The sequence below is a fragment of the Schistocerca serialis genome, chromosome 2 (genome assembly GCF_023864345.2).
Source record: "Schistocerca serialis cubense isolate TAMUIC-IGC-003099 chromosome 2, iqSchSeri2.2, whole genome shotgun sequence".
NCBI classification, from domain to species: Eukaryota; Metazoa; Arthropoda; class Insecta; order Orthoptera; family Acrididae; genus Schistocerca; species Schistocerca serialis.
The window spans coordinates 976,506,916-976,524,643 of NC_064639.1; the positions used below are offsets into that span (position 1 = coordinate 976,506,916).

Below are 17,728 nucleotides of genomic sequence, written 5' to 3' on the forward strand. Positions count from 1 at the left end.
AAATCTCTGAACTGGCAGTTGATAACCTAATGACATATTTTAAGTCTTTTTTGTTTGTTTAAGACATTACTGATCGAAGATACAATCTGAAACCTTGATCCTAAGCAGGACAGTTTTAGTCAACAGGAAAACATCAAGGCAGCTGCTTGAAATATTATAGAAGCAAAGGAGGCGATCAGATACACTCCCTCACTTATGAAACCAATTATAAGCAAAGTAGTAAGGAACAGGTTCTCACCACAGATGGTTACAGTGGGGATTCACAATGCAGGACATACATATGCCATTACTTGTTTTGTTCCATATGGAGTCAGTGACTAAAGTACTGTCAATCCTTCCCTCTGTGATATTATTTATTGCCATTATTGGGTTTTGAACAGACTCAGTCTTATTTAGCACTCTAACGACCAAGAACCATCACCGTTAAACAAGAGCAGTAAAGATTAAATAGCTACAAGATGATTTCCTACACTTGGGCTATTTCCTCCTCCACTGACTGTTTTGAATGCTCAATATTGTAGTCTCTAGTGCAACAAAAAATTCAAAAGAAACAGATTCTAACTAAAGAAGTTAGTAAGAGGTGAATGCTAGGTAGCACATAGACATACTGAAAGGTCATAAAAGTTCTGTCTGTAAATATGCTCATGTACCACCTAGTATCCATCTGGAGATGAGAGTAATCTTGATGTCTGACACGGATTCTATTTGTGTACGTTGGGAACTTCTAAACAGGAACTGCAACAACAAGAAAAAACAGACTAGACTTGAGTCAAAATTGAATATCAGAACATAATGATTAGTATGGTTGCACAGTGAAATCTACTTAATTCCCAAAATGTGGCAACACTGCACACAACTCTCCTGCATTACACTGCTCTCATCTCATAGAAAGGAAGTGAAGATCTTACTGTGTCTATGATTAAAGAGGCAGAAGAAAAGGAGAAGCCTAACGGACACGAGACAAGTTTAAACAGTGTGCCAGATCTGGATTAGAACTGTCATCCTCACCTTCTACGGGCAGTGTCCTACCAATTGTGCTGTCTTTGATGCAAGAGGATTTTTTCTGCTCTTTACGGATATACACTACAATGAACATTTGCCACGAATTAACACAGTGGTCATTGCAATGTATACTTCCCATTAATAATAGGCTATTATCACCTCAAGTGGCCTAAATGTATTAAGGCATATGAAGACAAGTAACAAAATTATGAAAAGGATAGCTGCTACTCCCCATATAGCGGAAATGCCGAGTCGCGACTCAAATCTTCACTATACGGTCAGTAGCAACTATCCTTTTCATAACACTGTTACATTCCATCCTGGATTTTCCATGTTTGATTTTGCATGAAGCCAAGTAGCCGTTTTAAAATTCATGAAACGTAATAGATGCAAAATGGCGAGAAGCGCCTTCCAAAATTGGTCGTCAATAAATTGTTAAGTGCAACTGAGATTGTATACCATGTACCGTATTTATTATAAGATGAGGCTTTTCCCAAAACTATCAGTTGAAAAACACAGGGTTGTCTTATATTCACAGATTAAACTATTGCTGCCGAGTCCAACATATTTCGGTTGTTTAATAGATTCATATAGGGGTCATTTTACATTTACTAAAGAAACTTTGGCTATACTGATGTCACATGCAGATATATTTTGAAGAGTTTGGAAGGGTAGGTCGGGCAAATGATACTCACACTCAAACAGCATTGTGACTTCCCTATATGCTGAAGCAATTGATACAGTATTGACCTCACTCGAACAACCACGTGACATTTTATTCGCATGGCGCTAGTGCAAGGGATACACAAGAAACTATAAACTACCCACCACAACAATCTACTGCTCTGCTTGAAATTTAAAAATTTTGTGAAACGCTAGAGGAAATAGCATCAAATCCTATCTTATATAAACTGTCATTTTATTTGAACAAGCTTGCAATGAAAGTTCTCATACATGTTGCTGTTGTGGTCTTCAGTCCTGAGACTGGTTTGATGCAGCTCTCCATGCCACTCTATCCTGTGCAAGCTTCTTCATCTCCCAGTACCTACTGCAACCTACATCCTTCTGAATCTGCTTAGCGTATTCATCTCTTGGTCTCCCTCTACGATTTTTACCCTCCACGCTGCCCTCCAATGCTAAATTTGTGATCCCTCGATGCCTCAAATCATGTCCTACCAACCGATCCCTTCTTCTAGTCAAGTTGTGCCACAAACTTCTCTTCTCCCCAATCCTATTCATTACCTCCTCATTAGTTACGTGATCTACCCACCTTATCTTCAGCATTCTTCTGTAGCACCACATTTCGAAAGCTTCTATTCTCTTCTTGTCCAAACTAGTTATCGTCCATGTTTCACTTCCACACATGGCTACACTCCATACAAATACTTTCAGAAACGACTTCCTGACACTTAAATCTATACTCGACGTTAACAAATTTCTCTTCTTCAGAAACGATTTCCTTGCCATTGCCAGTCTACATTTTATATCCTCTCTACTTCGACCACCATCAGTTATTTTGCTCCCCAAATAGCTAAACTCCTTTACTACTTTAAGTGTCTCATTTCCTAATCTAATTCCCTCAGCATCACCCGACTTAATTCGACTACATTCCATTACCCTCATTTTGCTTTTGTTGTTCATCTTATATCCTCCTTTCAAGACACTGTCCATCCTGTTCAACTGCTCTCCCAAGTCCTTTGCTGTCTCTGACAAAATTACAATGTCATCGGCGAACCTCAACGTTTTTATTTCTTCTCCATGAATTTTAATACCTACTCCGAATTTTTCTTTTGTTTCCTTTACTGCTTACTCAATATACAGATTGAATAACATCAGGGAGAGGCTACAACCCTGTCTCACTCTTTTCCCAACCACTGTTCCCTTTCATGCCCCTCGACTCTTATAACTGCCATCTGGTTTCTGTACAAATTGTAAATAGCCTTTCGCTCCCTGTATTTTACCCCTGCCACCTTTATAATTTGAAAGAGAGTATTCCAGTTAACATTGTCAAAAGCTTTCTCTAAGTCTACAAATGCTAGAAACGTAGGTTTGCCTTTTCTTAATCTTTCTTCTAAGATAAGTCGTAAGGTTAGTATTGCCTCACGTGTTCCAACCTTTCTACGGAATCCAAACTGATCTTCCCCGAGGTCCGCTTTTACCAGTTTTTCCATTTGTCTGTAAAGAATTCGCGTTAGTATTTTGCAGCTGTGACTTATTAAACTGATAGTTCGGTAATTTTCACATCTGTCAACACCTGCTTTCTTTGGGATTGGAATTATTATATTCTTCTTGAAGTCTGAGGGTATCTCGCCTGTCTCATACATCTTGCTCACCAGATGGTAGAGTTTTGTCATGACTGGCTCTCCCAAGGCCATCAGTAGTTCCAATGGAATGTTGTCTACTCCCGGGGCCTTGTTTCGACTCAGGTCTTTCAGTGCTCTGTCAAACTCTTCACGCAGTATCTTATCTCCCATTTCATCTTCATCTACATCCTCTTCCAATTCCATAATATTGTCCTCAAGCACATCGCCCTTGTATAAACCCTCTATATACTCCTTCCACCTTTCTGCCTTCCCTTCTTTGCTTAGAACTGGGTTGCCATCTGAGTTCTTGATATTCATACAAGTGGTTCTCTTCTCTCCAAAGGTCTCTTAAATTTTCCTGTAGGCAGTATCTATCTTACGCGTAGTGAGACAAGCCTCTACATCCTTACATTTGTCCTCTAGCCACCCCTGCTTAGCCATTTTGCATTTCCTGTCGATCTCATTTTTGAGACGTTTGTATTCCTTTTTGCCTGCTTCATTTACTGCATTTTTATATTTTCTCCTTTCATCAATTAAATTCAATATTTCTTCTGTTACCCAAGGATTTCTATTAGCCCTCGCCTTTTTACCTACTTGATCGTCTGCTGCCTTCACTACTTCATCCCTCAGAGCTACCCATTCTTCGTCTACTGTATTTCTTTCGCCCATTCCTGTCAATTGTTCCCTTATGCTCTCCCTGAAACTCTCTACAACCTCTGGTTCTTTCAGTTTATCCAGGTCCCATCTCCTTAAATTCCCACCTTTTTGCAGTTTCTTCAGTTTCAATCTGCAGTTCATAACCAATAGATTGTGGTCAGAATCCACATCTGCCCCTGGAAATGTCTTACAATTTAAAACCTGGTTCCTAAATCTCTGTCTTACCATTATATAATCTGTCTGATACCTCTTAGTATCTCCAGGATTCTTCCAGGTATACAACCTTCTTTTATGATTCTTGAACCAAGTGTTAGCTATAATTAAAGTCATGCTCTGTGCAAAATTCTACAAGGCGGCTTCCTCTTTCATTTCTTTACAAGGCGGCTTCCTCTTTCATTTCTTCCCCCCAATCCATATTCACCTACTACGTTTCCTTCTCTCCCTTTTCCTACTGACGAATTCCAGTCACCCATGACTATTAAATTTTTTTCTCCCTTCACTACCTGAATAATTTCTTTTATCTTGTCATACATTTCATCTATTTCTTCATCATCTGCAGAGCTAGTTGGCATATAAACTTGTACTACTGTAGTAGGCGTGGGCTTCGTGTCTATCTTGGCCACAATAATGCGTTCACTATGCTGTTTGTAGTAGCTAACACGCACTCCTATTTTCTTATTCATTATTAAACCTACTCCTGCATTACCCCTATTTGATTTTGTATTTATAACCCTGTAATCACCTGACCAAAAGTCTTGTTCCTCCTGCCACCTAACTTCCCTAATTCCCACTATATCTAACTTTAACCTATCCATTTCCCTTTTTAAATTTTCTAACCTACCTGCCCGATTAAGGGATCTGACATTCCACGCTCCGATCCGTAGAACACCAGTTTTCTTTCTCCTGATAACGACGTCCTCTTGAGTAGTCCACGCCCGAAGATCTGAATGGGGGACTATTTTACCTCCGGAATATTTTACCCAAGAGGACACCATCATCATTTAATCATACAGTAAAGCTGCATTTCCTCGGGAAAAATTATGGCTGTAGTTTCCCCTTGCTTTCAGCCGTTCGCAGTACCAGCACAGCAAAGCCGTTTTGGTTAATGTTAGAAGGCCAGATCAGTCAATCAGCCAGACTGTTGCCCCTGCACCTACTGAAAAGGCTGCTGCCCCTCTTCAGGAACCACATGTTTATCTGGCCTCTCAACAGATACCCCTCCGTTGTGGTTGCACCTATGGTACGGCCATCTGTATCGCTGAGGCACGCAAGCCTCCCCACCAACGGCAAGGTCCATGGTTCAAGGGGGGCTTATACATGTGTGGATATCATATACAAACATTTATGACGCTTTTTAAGCAAAGGGAATCTACAGTGCGTACTTTGGCTTTTTATGAACATTTGCCATGTTTAAACTGCTGTTTGCCTTAATTTAAAATTAGACAAATACACAACATCAGTATGCTTTTCTGCAAGATATGGTAAAAGTTTACATCGGGGTCAGTGGCGTACTTAACGTCTTTCCTGCAGCACTGTTGTCAATGCTGACTGAGGTATGATGGGAATGAAAGGAGGAGTGTAAGCTGTTGGTTCTACACAGATGATGGGAGAGCGGTGGGCAGGCAACATGTTTGTAAGCAAGAAATATTGTATCATTTTCACATCAGGATAAAAGTGAAATGTGACATGTATTTGGCAAAAAACAGCTGTGTCCTCCGGCCCCACTGTAACCACAACCTCAGAAATCACAAAATAATCAGAAGGAACAGCCAAATATTTGCGAGAACAATTATATATATAAATTTCACAGCAGTAGTGGCACTTCGGACGACTGGATTAGTAAGCAAAATAGGTTGTGAAGATAAAAATTAATGTAAACTATGTCTTTTGTTTATTTTATTTCTCCTTGCATTACAAAAATGAAGGCAATCAATGATTGATCTGAGTTTAGAATAGGTATAATGATAACGCTTTAGGCAGATACGCACATCTGGATGTCTTATCACAGACACAGTCCCTTTAACTGTTCAGAGATGTCATTCAACCCACCCAAAGATGTAAACAACCATGCAGGAGCAGCACCTATTAGACGGAGGGGGTCCGACAGCCAATCAGTTCCAGTCATTCTACCAGGAAGGAGGTACACAGCTCATGTTGTCTGTAGTTCAACCATGCCTAGACGGTTCGATTGCATCCACATTGCTACTTTGTACCAGGAAGGGCTCTCAACAAGGGAAGTGTCCAGGCATCTCGAAGTGATGTTGTTCGGACATGGAGGAGATACAGAGAGACAGAAACTGTTGATGACATGCCTCACTCAGGCCACCCAAGGACTACTACTGCAGTGGATGACTGCTACCTACGTATTATGGCTTGGAGGAACCCTGACAGCAATGCCACCATGTTGAATGAGGCTTTTCGTGAAGCCACAGGACATCGTGTTATGACTCAAACTATGCACAATAGGCTGCATGATGCGCAACTTCACTCCCGATGTAAATGGCGAGGTCCATCTTTGCAACCACGACACAACGCAGCACGGTACAGATGGGCTCAACAACATGCCAAATGGACCGCTCAGGATTGACAGTTCTCTTAACCAATGAGTGTCACATCTGCCTTCAACCAGACAACCGTCGGAGATGTGTTTGGAGGCAACCCGGTCAGGCTGAACGCCTTGGACACAATTTCCAGTAAGTACAGCAAGGTAGAGGTTCCCTGTTGTTTTGGGGTAGATTATGTGGGGCCGACGTATGCCGCTGGTGGTCATGGAAATTGCTGTAACGGCTGTACGATATGTGAATGCCATCCTCCGACCGATAGTGTAACCTATCTTCTGCTCATTTTCCCTTACATTGTCACTACTGACAGGGCTCTCCGACATTGGAATAGCACCCCAGCGTTGGATGTAATGGGAAAGTCCTGTACCATAGGAGATATTATAGATCTAATAATTAAATGTTTCCCCGAGACATTTAAGTCTTTCATTGTCTACGATAATGATCGAAGCAGAAGAGGGAAGGGCACTCAACTTGGGTAGTTCATGCAACAATGTTGACCATTGTACTGCAGTGGTGTAATGGTTAGCATTTCTGCCTAGCAAGCAAGAAGACCCAGGTTCGAGTCCCGGCCGCAGCACAAATTTTAATTAATTTCTTATGCTTCGATCATTGTGCCTGGGATACAATGAAAAGGGCTGTTTATGGATAGTGTGACCCACCAACCACTCTTGAGGGATCTATGCCAAATCGCCTTTGAAGAAAGGGACAATTTGGACTAACAGTGCCTTGATGAACTTATGGATAGTATGCCACGACGAATACAGGCATGCATCAATGCAAGAGGACGTGCTACTGGGTATTATAGCAATCTGGGCCACCACCTCAGAAGGTCTTGCTGTATGATGGTACAACATGCAATGTATGGTTTTCATGAGCAATAAAAAGGATGGAAATGATGTTTATGTTGATGTCTCTTAAAATTTTCTGTACAGGTTCCGGAACTTGGAACCGAAGTGATGCAAAACTTTTTTTGATGTGTGTACTTTGTCAATAAAACAGTTCGTAATCTTGATTAGTCAAAACATGACGGTAATAAATTTTTCTCTAGGAGCCTCTTAAAAAAGGGGATTGTCTTATACTCAGGCCCATCGTATACTAAGGTAAATGCAGTACTAAATTGTGAGACTGTAGTGCACTCTTCTTTCAAATGGAGGAAAAGTTTTTCACTGTATGTGAAATGAACTCTAATGAGGTTTTGGTCAACACATGCTATTCTGAAGATATTGAATAAAATAATTTAAGAGAGTTTGAGTTACTAGTTTTCAGTAGGTTGGATTCAATTTTTAAATATCTAGTGTCGAGGAATATCCTTCAGGAAATGACTAGCATAAGAAATCCAAATTCAGTTAGCAACAAATTTGGTGAAATAAGGAATTTACTGTACACCACAGTGTAGCACAACATTTGCATGGAAGATTTTCATTTCTATGATTTAGAATGTTTAGTGACAAACAACTCTGTTTTTCCTATACTTGTATACAATGAAAATGGTTTATCAGTATGTATAACAGCTGTTCCATAATTCCTATCACCTTGTACACGAATAGAAAAGATTTGTATGGTGCGATAAAGAATTATATGAGCAGAAAATGAATACAAATAAAGAGAGAGCATCCCAGAGTGCATCCCAGAATGCCCCAGTTTTTTTGCATAATATTTTCCAAACGTATACAGAAACCAATATTTATGTTTATGTTACTATGCAGCTTTCTAACACCATGCTGGTAATTTTCTTTTTTAAAGTAAAAACACTTTAGACGTCAAATATGAATTTAAATCTTCCCTCTAAAAAAACTGACTCACTTTTTCTATCCCTCTCTCTCTCTGAACGTTTACATTTTAATAACACACACATAAATACATTCCCCTCTATAATGCTTCAAGCACATTAAATTCAATTATTCAAATTAGTGTAAAAATCCAAGTCCCCCCCCCCCCCCCTGCATCCAAAAAGGTACAGGCACTGAAGGATCAGTTATTTTATCACCTAGCACAGCTAGCTGCCTAGAACATTATTAAGAGAGCCAAGAACTTGCGTATGAACAACTGAAATCCAAGCTGGAACATCTTAACTTTTTATTAAAGAACAATGTCTGACAACAAAGCAGCTGTCAGCACTACTACTTACCAGAAGCACAATCTTCAGTCAAATAGGTCAAAACTAGTGCTCTCGATAGCCATCGGAGATAATGCATGTGCAACCAACCCTGAATCTGCAATATCTTTCTGTAGTACATTTCAAAAACTTTTATTCACTTCTTGTCGTCATTGATTATCATCCACATTTCATTTCTTTACGTTTGAATGTTACCGATTTCCTTTTTTACAGAAATGATGTTCTTGCTATTGCCATTCTGCATTTTAAATTTCTCTACTTTGGCCATAGTCAGTTATTTTGCTGCTCAATTGACAAAACTTATCCACTACTTTTAAGTGTCTCATTTCCTTTAATTTGACTACATTCCATTATTATTTTTTATTAACTTCAGCTTGCAAGACCTTTTCAATAAAAAATACAAGGTGCCATTTAAAAAAGTCATACTGCTGTTCATATCTTTGAAAAAATGAAGGCAATTATGCTAATTGATGTCCCCCTGACGGCTAAAGAACATTTGCTTGAAAAATTTTGTAATTTGCATCTGGACAAACAGTTATTTATGGTGGTCAAGATAAATGGGACAACCTGTACAAAGCACTGTGTGTGAAACAGGAACAGCTTCTACTAGGCTAAAAATTTCATCACTGAAGACTAAACCTATGAAACTACACTCATTCTCCCAACCTCATTCATGGTCACCCTGACAAGCACACTATCTGACATCCATTAAGGTTATGTAAAATCCCTGAAATGTGTTAAAACTGTAATGAAAAACACACGTAATGCAGAATAAGAGCTAAAATAACTAGATGGAGATGTGACTGGCTGACCATCTTAAAAAAAGGAGGGGAGGGGGCACACACAGGAGAGTCCCCTCACTTCCTAGTATTTACCTGTCCTTTGTTTGAGAAGGAGCATTCATCGGTAAATAAAACATTGGTAAGAAGTTTGGGTTGGCGAGGACTTGCTGTTGTGCCCGCTGACAGAACTGCACACGATCCTGGGAATCATTCCCTTGAAATTCTTGATGTAGGTGTACACGGTATGGATGGAAGCTATGAATCATAGGTCTGTGTCCTGCTTCAGAAGGACTTCACCCCACCTGCGTGGCTGGAAGGAGATACAACATGGCCTAGTCGTGGACTTTACTAGATGCAGTTTATTGCCATCAGTTCCAGCCACGCTTCTTCCCATTGACACATGAATCTGTACCTCAACAGCGATGTGATAGCATGCGGGGGGGGGGGAGCAAGTATCTGAGGATCACAACATGCGTCGTCGGCTGCTGCATCCACCCTTTCATATTCCATAATATCCATATACCCTGCCAACCAGCAGAAAGACACCTCCTTCCCAGCACTTTTTAGGTGGAGGAGGGTGTCATGGATAATCTGGACTACTACAGCTCCCGAGTAAAATAAATGATGGAAATTCCAATTAGCAGCATCAATTTTAACCACATTTCCAGTGTTCGCGTGTGATCTGATTTGTTCACGAGTGGTTTCAGTCTTCTGTAGAAAAGAGCACTGACTTTAGTTTTGTAGTGAGGGTAATGGAGGAGGAATGCTCCCAGCTGGTCGGTGCTAGTTTTGTAGTGAGGGTAATGGAGGAGGAAGGCTCCCAGCTGGCCGGTGTGTGCAATATTTTTGAAAATATTGCGAATCCTATACATCGATATTTAAATAAATATCATTATCGGCCATTGATATATTGAAAAAAATTATTGACAAAAAAAAATATTGACTTAGCAGCCAAAAAAAGTTTTCAGCTGCACATTGTAAATAAGTGCCAATTTTAGAGCTGTATATTTAGGTAGTGACTTACTATTAAATATTCTGTACATCAAAAGCTAGCAGCAAGAAGTCAACAAGCTAGCAGCAAGAACTGAAAGTAAAATGATGCACGTTCATGGCTGGCGATAACCACTTTGCTAACAATGGTAACTGCAGGCGAGTTGCACAATAAAAGGTGTCGATGGATCAATCGTTCACTTTCGTCACATATGGCATTTGTCTGGAACATTTCCCCATTTTTTTCATTTCTGCAAATGCCAGCTACCTAGCAAGCCGTAATGTCAAAATTGTGTGGTTAAGTTAAACATTGCAGTTTCTGTTGGTAGCACCGAGTGCTGCTTGCATCAGGATTTCTCCTCACATGTCTCTGCCTACTGGTAAGACTAATCTTAACATTTAGATTTTTGTTCATCAGTTTCAACAACTGTTTTTGAAGAATCATAGCACACTAGTTGGGTTAAACATTTACCCCCCCCCTCCCCCCCAGTGCAATCGGACTACTACTTTGTGCCATCTACACTTGCTTCACACAGTCATAGAGAAAGACTGGACGCGATGGAAGCTCAAAAAATAGTAAGACTCCTTCACATGGTGAAAGTCAAATTATGTTCAACTACAATTTCAGAAGAACTACTTCAAATATTTTCTGAAATTTTTTTTATAGAATAACATAAAAATATAGGCACTCAATATTGCCATTTTGATATTGATATACCAGTAAAAAAAATTATTGCCAGTATATATCAATATTTTTTGGAAAAAGATATTGATGTATCAGTATCTTATCAACAGCTCTAGTGCATAAAGGGCAAGAAGACATTGGAAAATAAACTAAGATTGTAGTATTGAAAGTAGTGAAGTTTTTTTTCTGGTCTGGCCAACAGTGAAGAAACCGTAATGTAAATTTTGTGCAAATTCATAAATTGATAGCAAAACCTAATGTTAATTCTGAATCGACTGTGTTCCGTATTACGTGATCACATACTTTGATCCTCTAAGAAAGGGATACAAACAAAAATGGAAATTTACAGAATTTGACAATTTTAACAAAAATTTAGTGTGTAGAAATGTACTTGGCTATGACGACAGAGGAGAGCATCCAGTGGACAGAAAAATACAGGGCAATCTCCGTTAAATAATTATGTTCTTAATCTTTTCCACTCACTTCATTTTCAGTTCAGAAAGTGTAATGATGGACAAAAAATTCTAATGCAATGCAGACACACTACTGCGGAAAGAGTGAGGTTTTTGTGTAAAATCCACTTACTACATACTGGGGACAATAGTCTTGTAGTATAATTCGATAAACCTGGGTTTCACAAAACCATATGAATAAATATATTTTGCTAGACTTCAATGGAAATAGTGGGCTGAAGATGTTACTTTTGTGTAGCATATATCGGTAATGGGTGCAGTGCCAAAGGTTCTTTCACAGCTGCAAATGAAAAAGAATTTTGGAGGTAGGAATATTCTCGGTCATATTCGGACAAGCTGTCGGAACTAAAGTCCTGGCAGCGGCATACAAGTAATCGTGCACTGTCATAACATGATGCAATAGTGATGTCTCATATGTTACCAGAATTAATTATATAGTTTAACAACTTTCTTGCTGGAAGTTTTTAGTAGATCCAACAGAACGCAAATTCAACAGTGACGAAATTGTTCATTACACAGGCAGAACAGTTTCACACAACTCACTATATTTTATATTTTTATCTCTAAATACTTTTTGTTTTCAGGATAAAACAGGTATCAAATGACTCTATAAACTCTGAGAATGTTCCTATATTTTTTTCCAATCCAAATATGTCACTGGTTCTGTTTTTCCCACATGTTGAAGAACAAAAATATTTTTCTTGAAAACTCCTTGTAATATTAGGGATAGGACCAAATCAATTTTCCATTTTTGTAAATTGTCGCACACTCTTTCAATGGAGACTGCAAAGACCAACACCCTTCTGTTTGTGTTGAGGGTTCAAAATAAAAGAAATGCTTCAGTAAACTGCGAGTTGTGCGGTGCATGTTATGCGGTGGACACGGTGTGACGAAGTGCAGTGACCCAAATGAACAGTTGCATCAGGGCAGGCATAGTTGAAGGTTGTATCTATATTGAAAAATTTTTGGAGTACATTAAGTAATATTTAGACTCAAATGATTTGATTTGTTGTTTTGGTATTTACCTATATTGCTTAAGTTGCTTATTTGTATTTACATTTCATACTTCATCATTTTTTGAAGTATTCTGTTTATTTTATTTACTTAGCTGTTCCCGCGATGCAACGACGCTTAGCTCAGAATATTACTATTTACATTAAACTTAAAGGGACATTACATTTTTAAATTTTTTTCTTTACTTTTTGGAGGTTTTATTGTGTTTTTTTTTTTTTTTAAATTTTAAATTTAAGTTTTATTTCATGATTTCTAAACTTTATATTTTACTGGAAGACATGGTATGCTCGACACACTATTCCCGCATTCACACAAATACTTTCTTGGACGAAAACACAAAATTGCGATATGAGATCTTGCCTCCCCGAAATCTGCGTATACTGACAAGATATGTATTTTGATAAATATTATTAAAGATACAAGATTTTGGCAATGCAATATTAGATGTGCAGTTTTGAGCTACTATTAGTAATTAAAATACATTTCACTATAATAGTATTTTACCAATTGTCACTTATGCACAATTGGTGTGTTTCTTTTTTTAATTCACATGTTATGTTTTAGTACATATTTGGTTAATTTAGGTAACATCAGCAATAAGCAGTGGCAGTAATTCTAAACCAAGTTGAAAGGAAATGGGTTGCCTTTGCCCCCTCTTGCAAAAGGCTGCCTAAACTATTGGGACAAAAATCACCTGATTAGTGTTGAACTGTAGACCTCAAAAAGAACTACAAAAAAAGACTATCATATGTTTATCTTTTACAGTTGAGTAGCAATACCCTTTTTCTGCTTTGTAGGTGCTGAAACAGGCAACTTCAAAAGACAAAAACCATTGTTTGTAACTGTAAAAGATAAAACATATGTTCTCGTGGATGTTTATTTAGATCTTTTTGACCTCTGCTATCTGGTACTACGTATCTTGATGTAGCTCCTATGTATTATGTAGTGTATATCAAAAGAGTGCACTGGTGGAAAACATTTTTTTTGTATTTAGTTGATGAAATTTAAATGACTGAAGAGACTTTCATGGAACACAGCTAAGAACCATTATCCAGCTATCAAATAAAAAAATTGCATTGAAATCGGAGCTTTCATTTGAGAGCTACGATGCCACAGACAGATACACACGTTAAACTTTTAACACCCCCAGTTTGCACCAGACATTAAAAGGAGAAGGAACTGCAAAGTTGTGCCTCATCTGTTCAATTTTTCTAAAATTATCATTTACTCGCGCAAAAAAGGCCACATGAAAAATATCCATCTATTTCAAATATTGCCAATAACTGACACGAAGAACAGCACAAGCAACCTAGAAATAATGCGAAACAATAGTTTTCTGTCAGAGTGAAGGGCAACTTGAAAACATTAAATTAAAGAGAGACGTCAGAAGGACAATTCTGACTGTTACACAGATTCCATGCATTTTTCTTCTGGTATTAGAAATGTTCTCTGATGACAAATATTTATTTTTAGGTGTTTTTGAATTACAGTAATACTACTATGAAATAGTTAGTGTACAAGTAGTTTTAGTTCAATTTATGTGGTGTGATGAAATGATTAAACAAATGACACAATAAATCCTGATATATTTTCTGGGGAAAAGACGGGTATTAAGGAAGGACACACTACACAATATATCCATGATGCAAGCACAACGAGGACAAATCAAAGAAAAAAATACTCTGTACACAAGACCTATTTTCCCATACAATTCAATTCACAGATCAATCAACGTAAATTACATTAGTAGAAAATGAGGATAATTCAACATAAAGTCTTATTGTATTTTTAACAGCCTAAATTGGAACAAATGTACGAACTGAATGTAATAAATAGACATTAAAGATGTTGATACATAATGTACCACCTGATTAAAATGCCACAAAGTGTATTTCTGGTATATCATGTTTATACATTACCTGATCCTAAACAACCAGACACCTATTATTGAACATTAATGTGGGTTATGTCCCTCCTTCACTTCTAACACCTGGAACTCTGCTGGGGACACTTTCAGCGAAGTTCCGGAATGTCTGTGGAGGAATGGAAGCCCATTCTTCCTCAAGGGCGCAAACCATAGAAGGCAGTGATGCTGGACACTTGGGTCTGGAGCGAAGTGGTTGGTACTCTGTGCAGGTCAGTCCATTTCAGGACTGCAGGGTGCACTGTCATGCTGATGCTATCAACCTTTGTTTCTGAACAGTTTCACTACCATACACAGTACACAATGCTGTCAAATGTTTTCATTTCCTTCTGCATTTAGGATTTTCTTAAGCATAACAGGGAACCATACATTAACCATGAAAAATAACCCCATACTGCTCCACCTCACCCATACTTCGTTGCTGACAGTACACAATGGCAGGTATTTGGCGAACCCAAACCATTCAACCAGATTGTCACACGGCATAGTGCGATTCATCACTCCAAATGACTTTTTTTCCAGCGATCCACTGTTCACTGACATTACTCTTTACATCGCATCAAGTGTCGCTTAACGCTGACTACAGAAATGTGTGGCTTATGAGCAGCTGCTCGGCCAATGGGCATTTATTTAACTGTGGTTGTTCCTTCATGTTCCACTTCACTTCACTTCACAAACACATCACTGTCAGTAAACTTAGGCAATTTTAGAAGGGTTTAAATGTTACTGACAGATTTGTTACTCAGGTGACTCACAATGACTACTCAAAGGTCAACATCATTGAACTCTCCTGGCTGACCCCTTTTGCCGTTACTGCTTCTCTACTGACAACACAATACTGCCTGCCAATTTTTATACTGGTGGGCCTGCCTCAAGACAGCTAATGGTCAATTCCACATTACATAGGGATGTCCAGATATTTCTGATCAGATAGTGCATGTGACACTGTGGTAGGTTAGTAAGACAATATGGATTTTCGAAAAAACCAATCAACAATTACAAGCTTATTGCCACCGACACATCACTGTGACTATGCACATGTGAGAAATCACTACGAGTGGTTATTTTTGTTTTACTCTATATGAAGAATTGTGGAAGTACAGGCTGTTTCTTGCTTTTCTTAACTAACTGAAACCTCGGTTGTCATTTAAAAACTATTTTCCTCCAGCCCTACAAGATGATGAGGACACATTTAACAAAAGACATTACCAACCTGTTCTGCAGTAAGAGGCAGCCAATATATACATGGTGCTGTTTTTGTCTTCCTGAACAAATCGTCCAAAAGTTTTGCTGGTGCATCATCCTCTTTTTTCTTACTTTTTCTAGCTGGAAATCATGAAAATTCAAGTTAGTTTCTACACAGTCACCCACATCACAAACTGAAATGCATAGCCTGATCCACTACATAATTAAAAAGGTCAATCTACCAGATATATCAGAAGGAGATGTGCTCCTGCTCCTATGTGGCTTATCTTTGCGAGATTTTCGTTCTCTGTCTTTGGTTCTTTCTTCCGATCTGCTATCTCTTTCAGGAGACATTTGCCCGATCTTACCAAGATCCCACTCTCTAACAGCAGGAGGAACCTGAAATAACATTTAATGTTTATAGAGCGCTTAATAAATGAAAGATTCCACTTAGAAGTGTAAGTTTACACACACACACACACACACACACACACACAAAATGCTATACGTGGCTTCAGATTTGCCAATTTACGTCTAGCCTGAGTGCCCAGGTCTAGAACAGAAAATTTTAAGATACTATAACAAAATAGAAGTTACAAAAATGGATCATTAAGAAAGTTTTTATTTTGGTGTATATTTGCAAATTAAATATAGAAACATAGCTTCAGTGTGTGTGTGTGTGTGTGTGGTGTGTGTGTGTGTGTGTGTGTGTGTGTGTGTGTGTGGTGTGTGTGTGTGTGCGTGTAAAATGTCTCACTGAAGACTAACATGAACTTTTCTTATGAGAGATAGTTTTCTTTTGAATAAATTTGGCAGAACACTATTAATACTGAACCAGGACTGTGTGTCTTTGCTTTCTTGACATCAACTGGCTCATGAGCAACACTAACCATACCTATCCTGTAACGTTCCTGATGATGAGAAATGGTGTCTCTATGCTAACATAACGAAAAGAAAGGAATGGTTGAGCCCAAACAAAGCAGCAACTTCCCATACAAAGACGGGTGCGCATCCAAATAAGATAATATTTATGCATCTAGGGGAAACAGTGATGGTGTGGTGTACTATGAATTGCTTACCCGAACTATAACCATCACTGCTGGCATTTTACTATCAACAACTGAGATGTCTTGCAGGTGCAATCCAAGGATGATGACTAGAGAGACTGCGTGAAGTGATGCTGCTCTACAATAAAGCTCATCCGCATTGTACTAGACTAACAAAAAACTGTGTACAGGAGCCAGGTGGTGAAGTCATTCTGCATCCCCCTTATTCACCTGATTTTGCGTCCTAGATTTTCAGCTATTCCACTCTCCAGCGAACAACCTTTAAGGAACTTCCTTTCCAGATGAAAATGCATTCTGAACATGGCTCGAAGAGTTCTTCACTTAAAAACCCAATTGATTTCCACAGTCAAGGAATCTACACTGAAGTGCCAAAGAAACTGGTATAGGTATGCGTATTCAAGTACAGACATGTGAACAGACAGAATATGGCACTGCAGTCGGCAACACCTATATATGACAAGTGTCGGGCACTGTTGTTAGACTGGTTACTGCTACTACAATGTTAAGTTATCAAGTTATAAGTGAGTTTGAGCGTCGCGTTATAGTCGTTGCACGAGTGACGGAAAACAGAATCTTTGAGGTAGTGATGAAGTGGGGAATTTCCTGTACGACCATTTCATGAGTGTACCGTGAATATCAGGAATCAGGTAAAACGTCAAATCTCCGACATCGCTGCAGCCAGAAAAAGATCCTGCAAGAACGTGACCAACGGCGACTGAAGAGAATGGTTCAACATAACAGATGTGAAACCCTTCAGCAAACTGCTGCAGGTTTCAATGCTGGGCCATCAACACATGTCAGTGTGCGAACCATTCAACGAAACATCAATATGGGCTTTGGGAGCCAAAGGCCCACTCATGAACCCTTGATGACTGCATGACACAAAGCTGTACACATAGCCTGGGCCCGTCAACACAAGACATTGGACTGTTGATGACTGAAAACATGTTGCCTAGTCGGACAAGTCCT

At 38.9% G+C, this 17,728-nt stretch overlaps 1 protein-coding gene across 3 annotated transcripts in view; it reads right to left on the bottom strand.

Annotated features, from left to right (window-relative positions):
- The window catches only part of LOC126458385 (apoptotic chromatin condensation inducer in the nucleus), a 113,363-nt gene that overhangs the window by 2,443 nt on the left and 93,192 nt on the right, over window positions 1–17,728 (bottom strand). For all 3 annotated transcript variants that reach the window (XR_007585625.1, XM_050095374.1, XM_050095373.1), the window contains exons 11-12: window positions 15,935–16,091; window positions 15,721–15,833 (exon numbers count right to left, since the gene is read on the bottom strand). Coding sequence is in view for 2 of the 3 variants with exons in the window: in XM_050095374.1 (XP_049951331.1) it covers window positions 15,721–15,833; window positions 15,935–16,091 (270 nt within the window). In the remaining variant the exon portion in view is untranslated. The remainder of the gene's footprint in view (window positions 1–15,720; window positions 15,834–15,934; window positions 16,092–17,728) is intronic.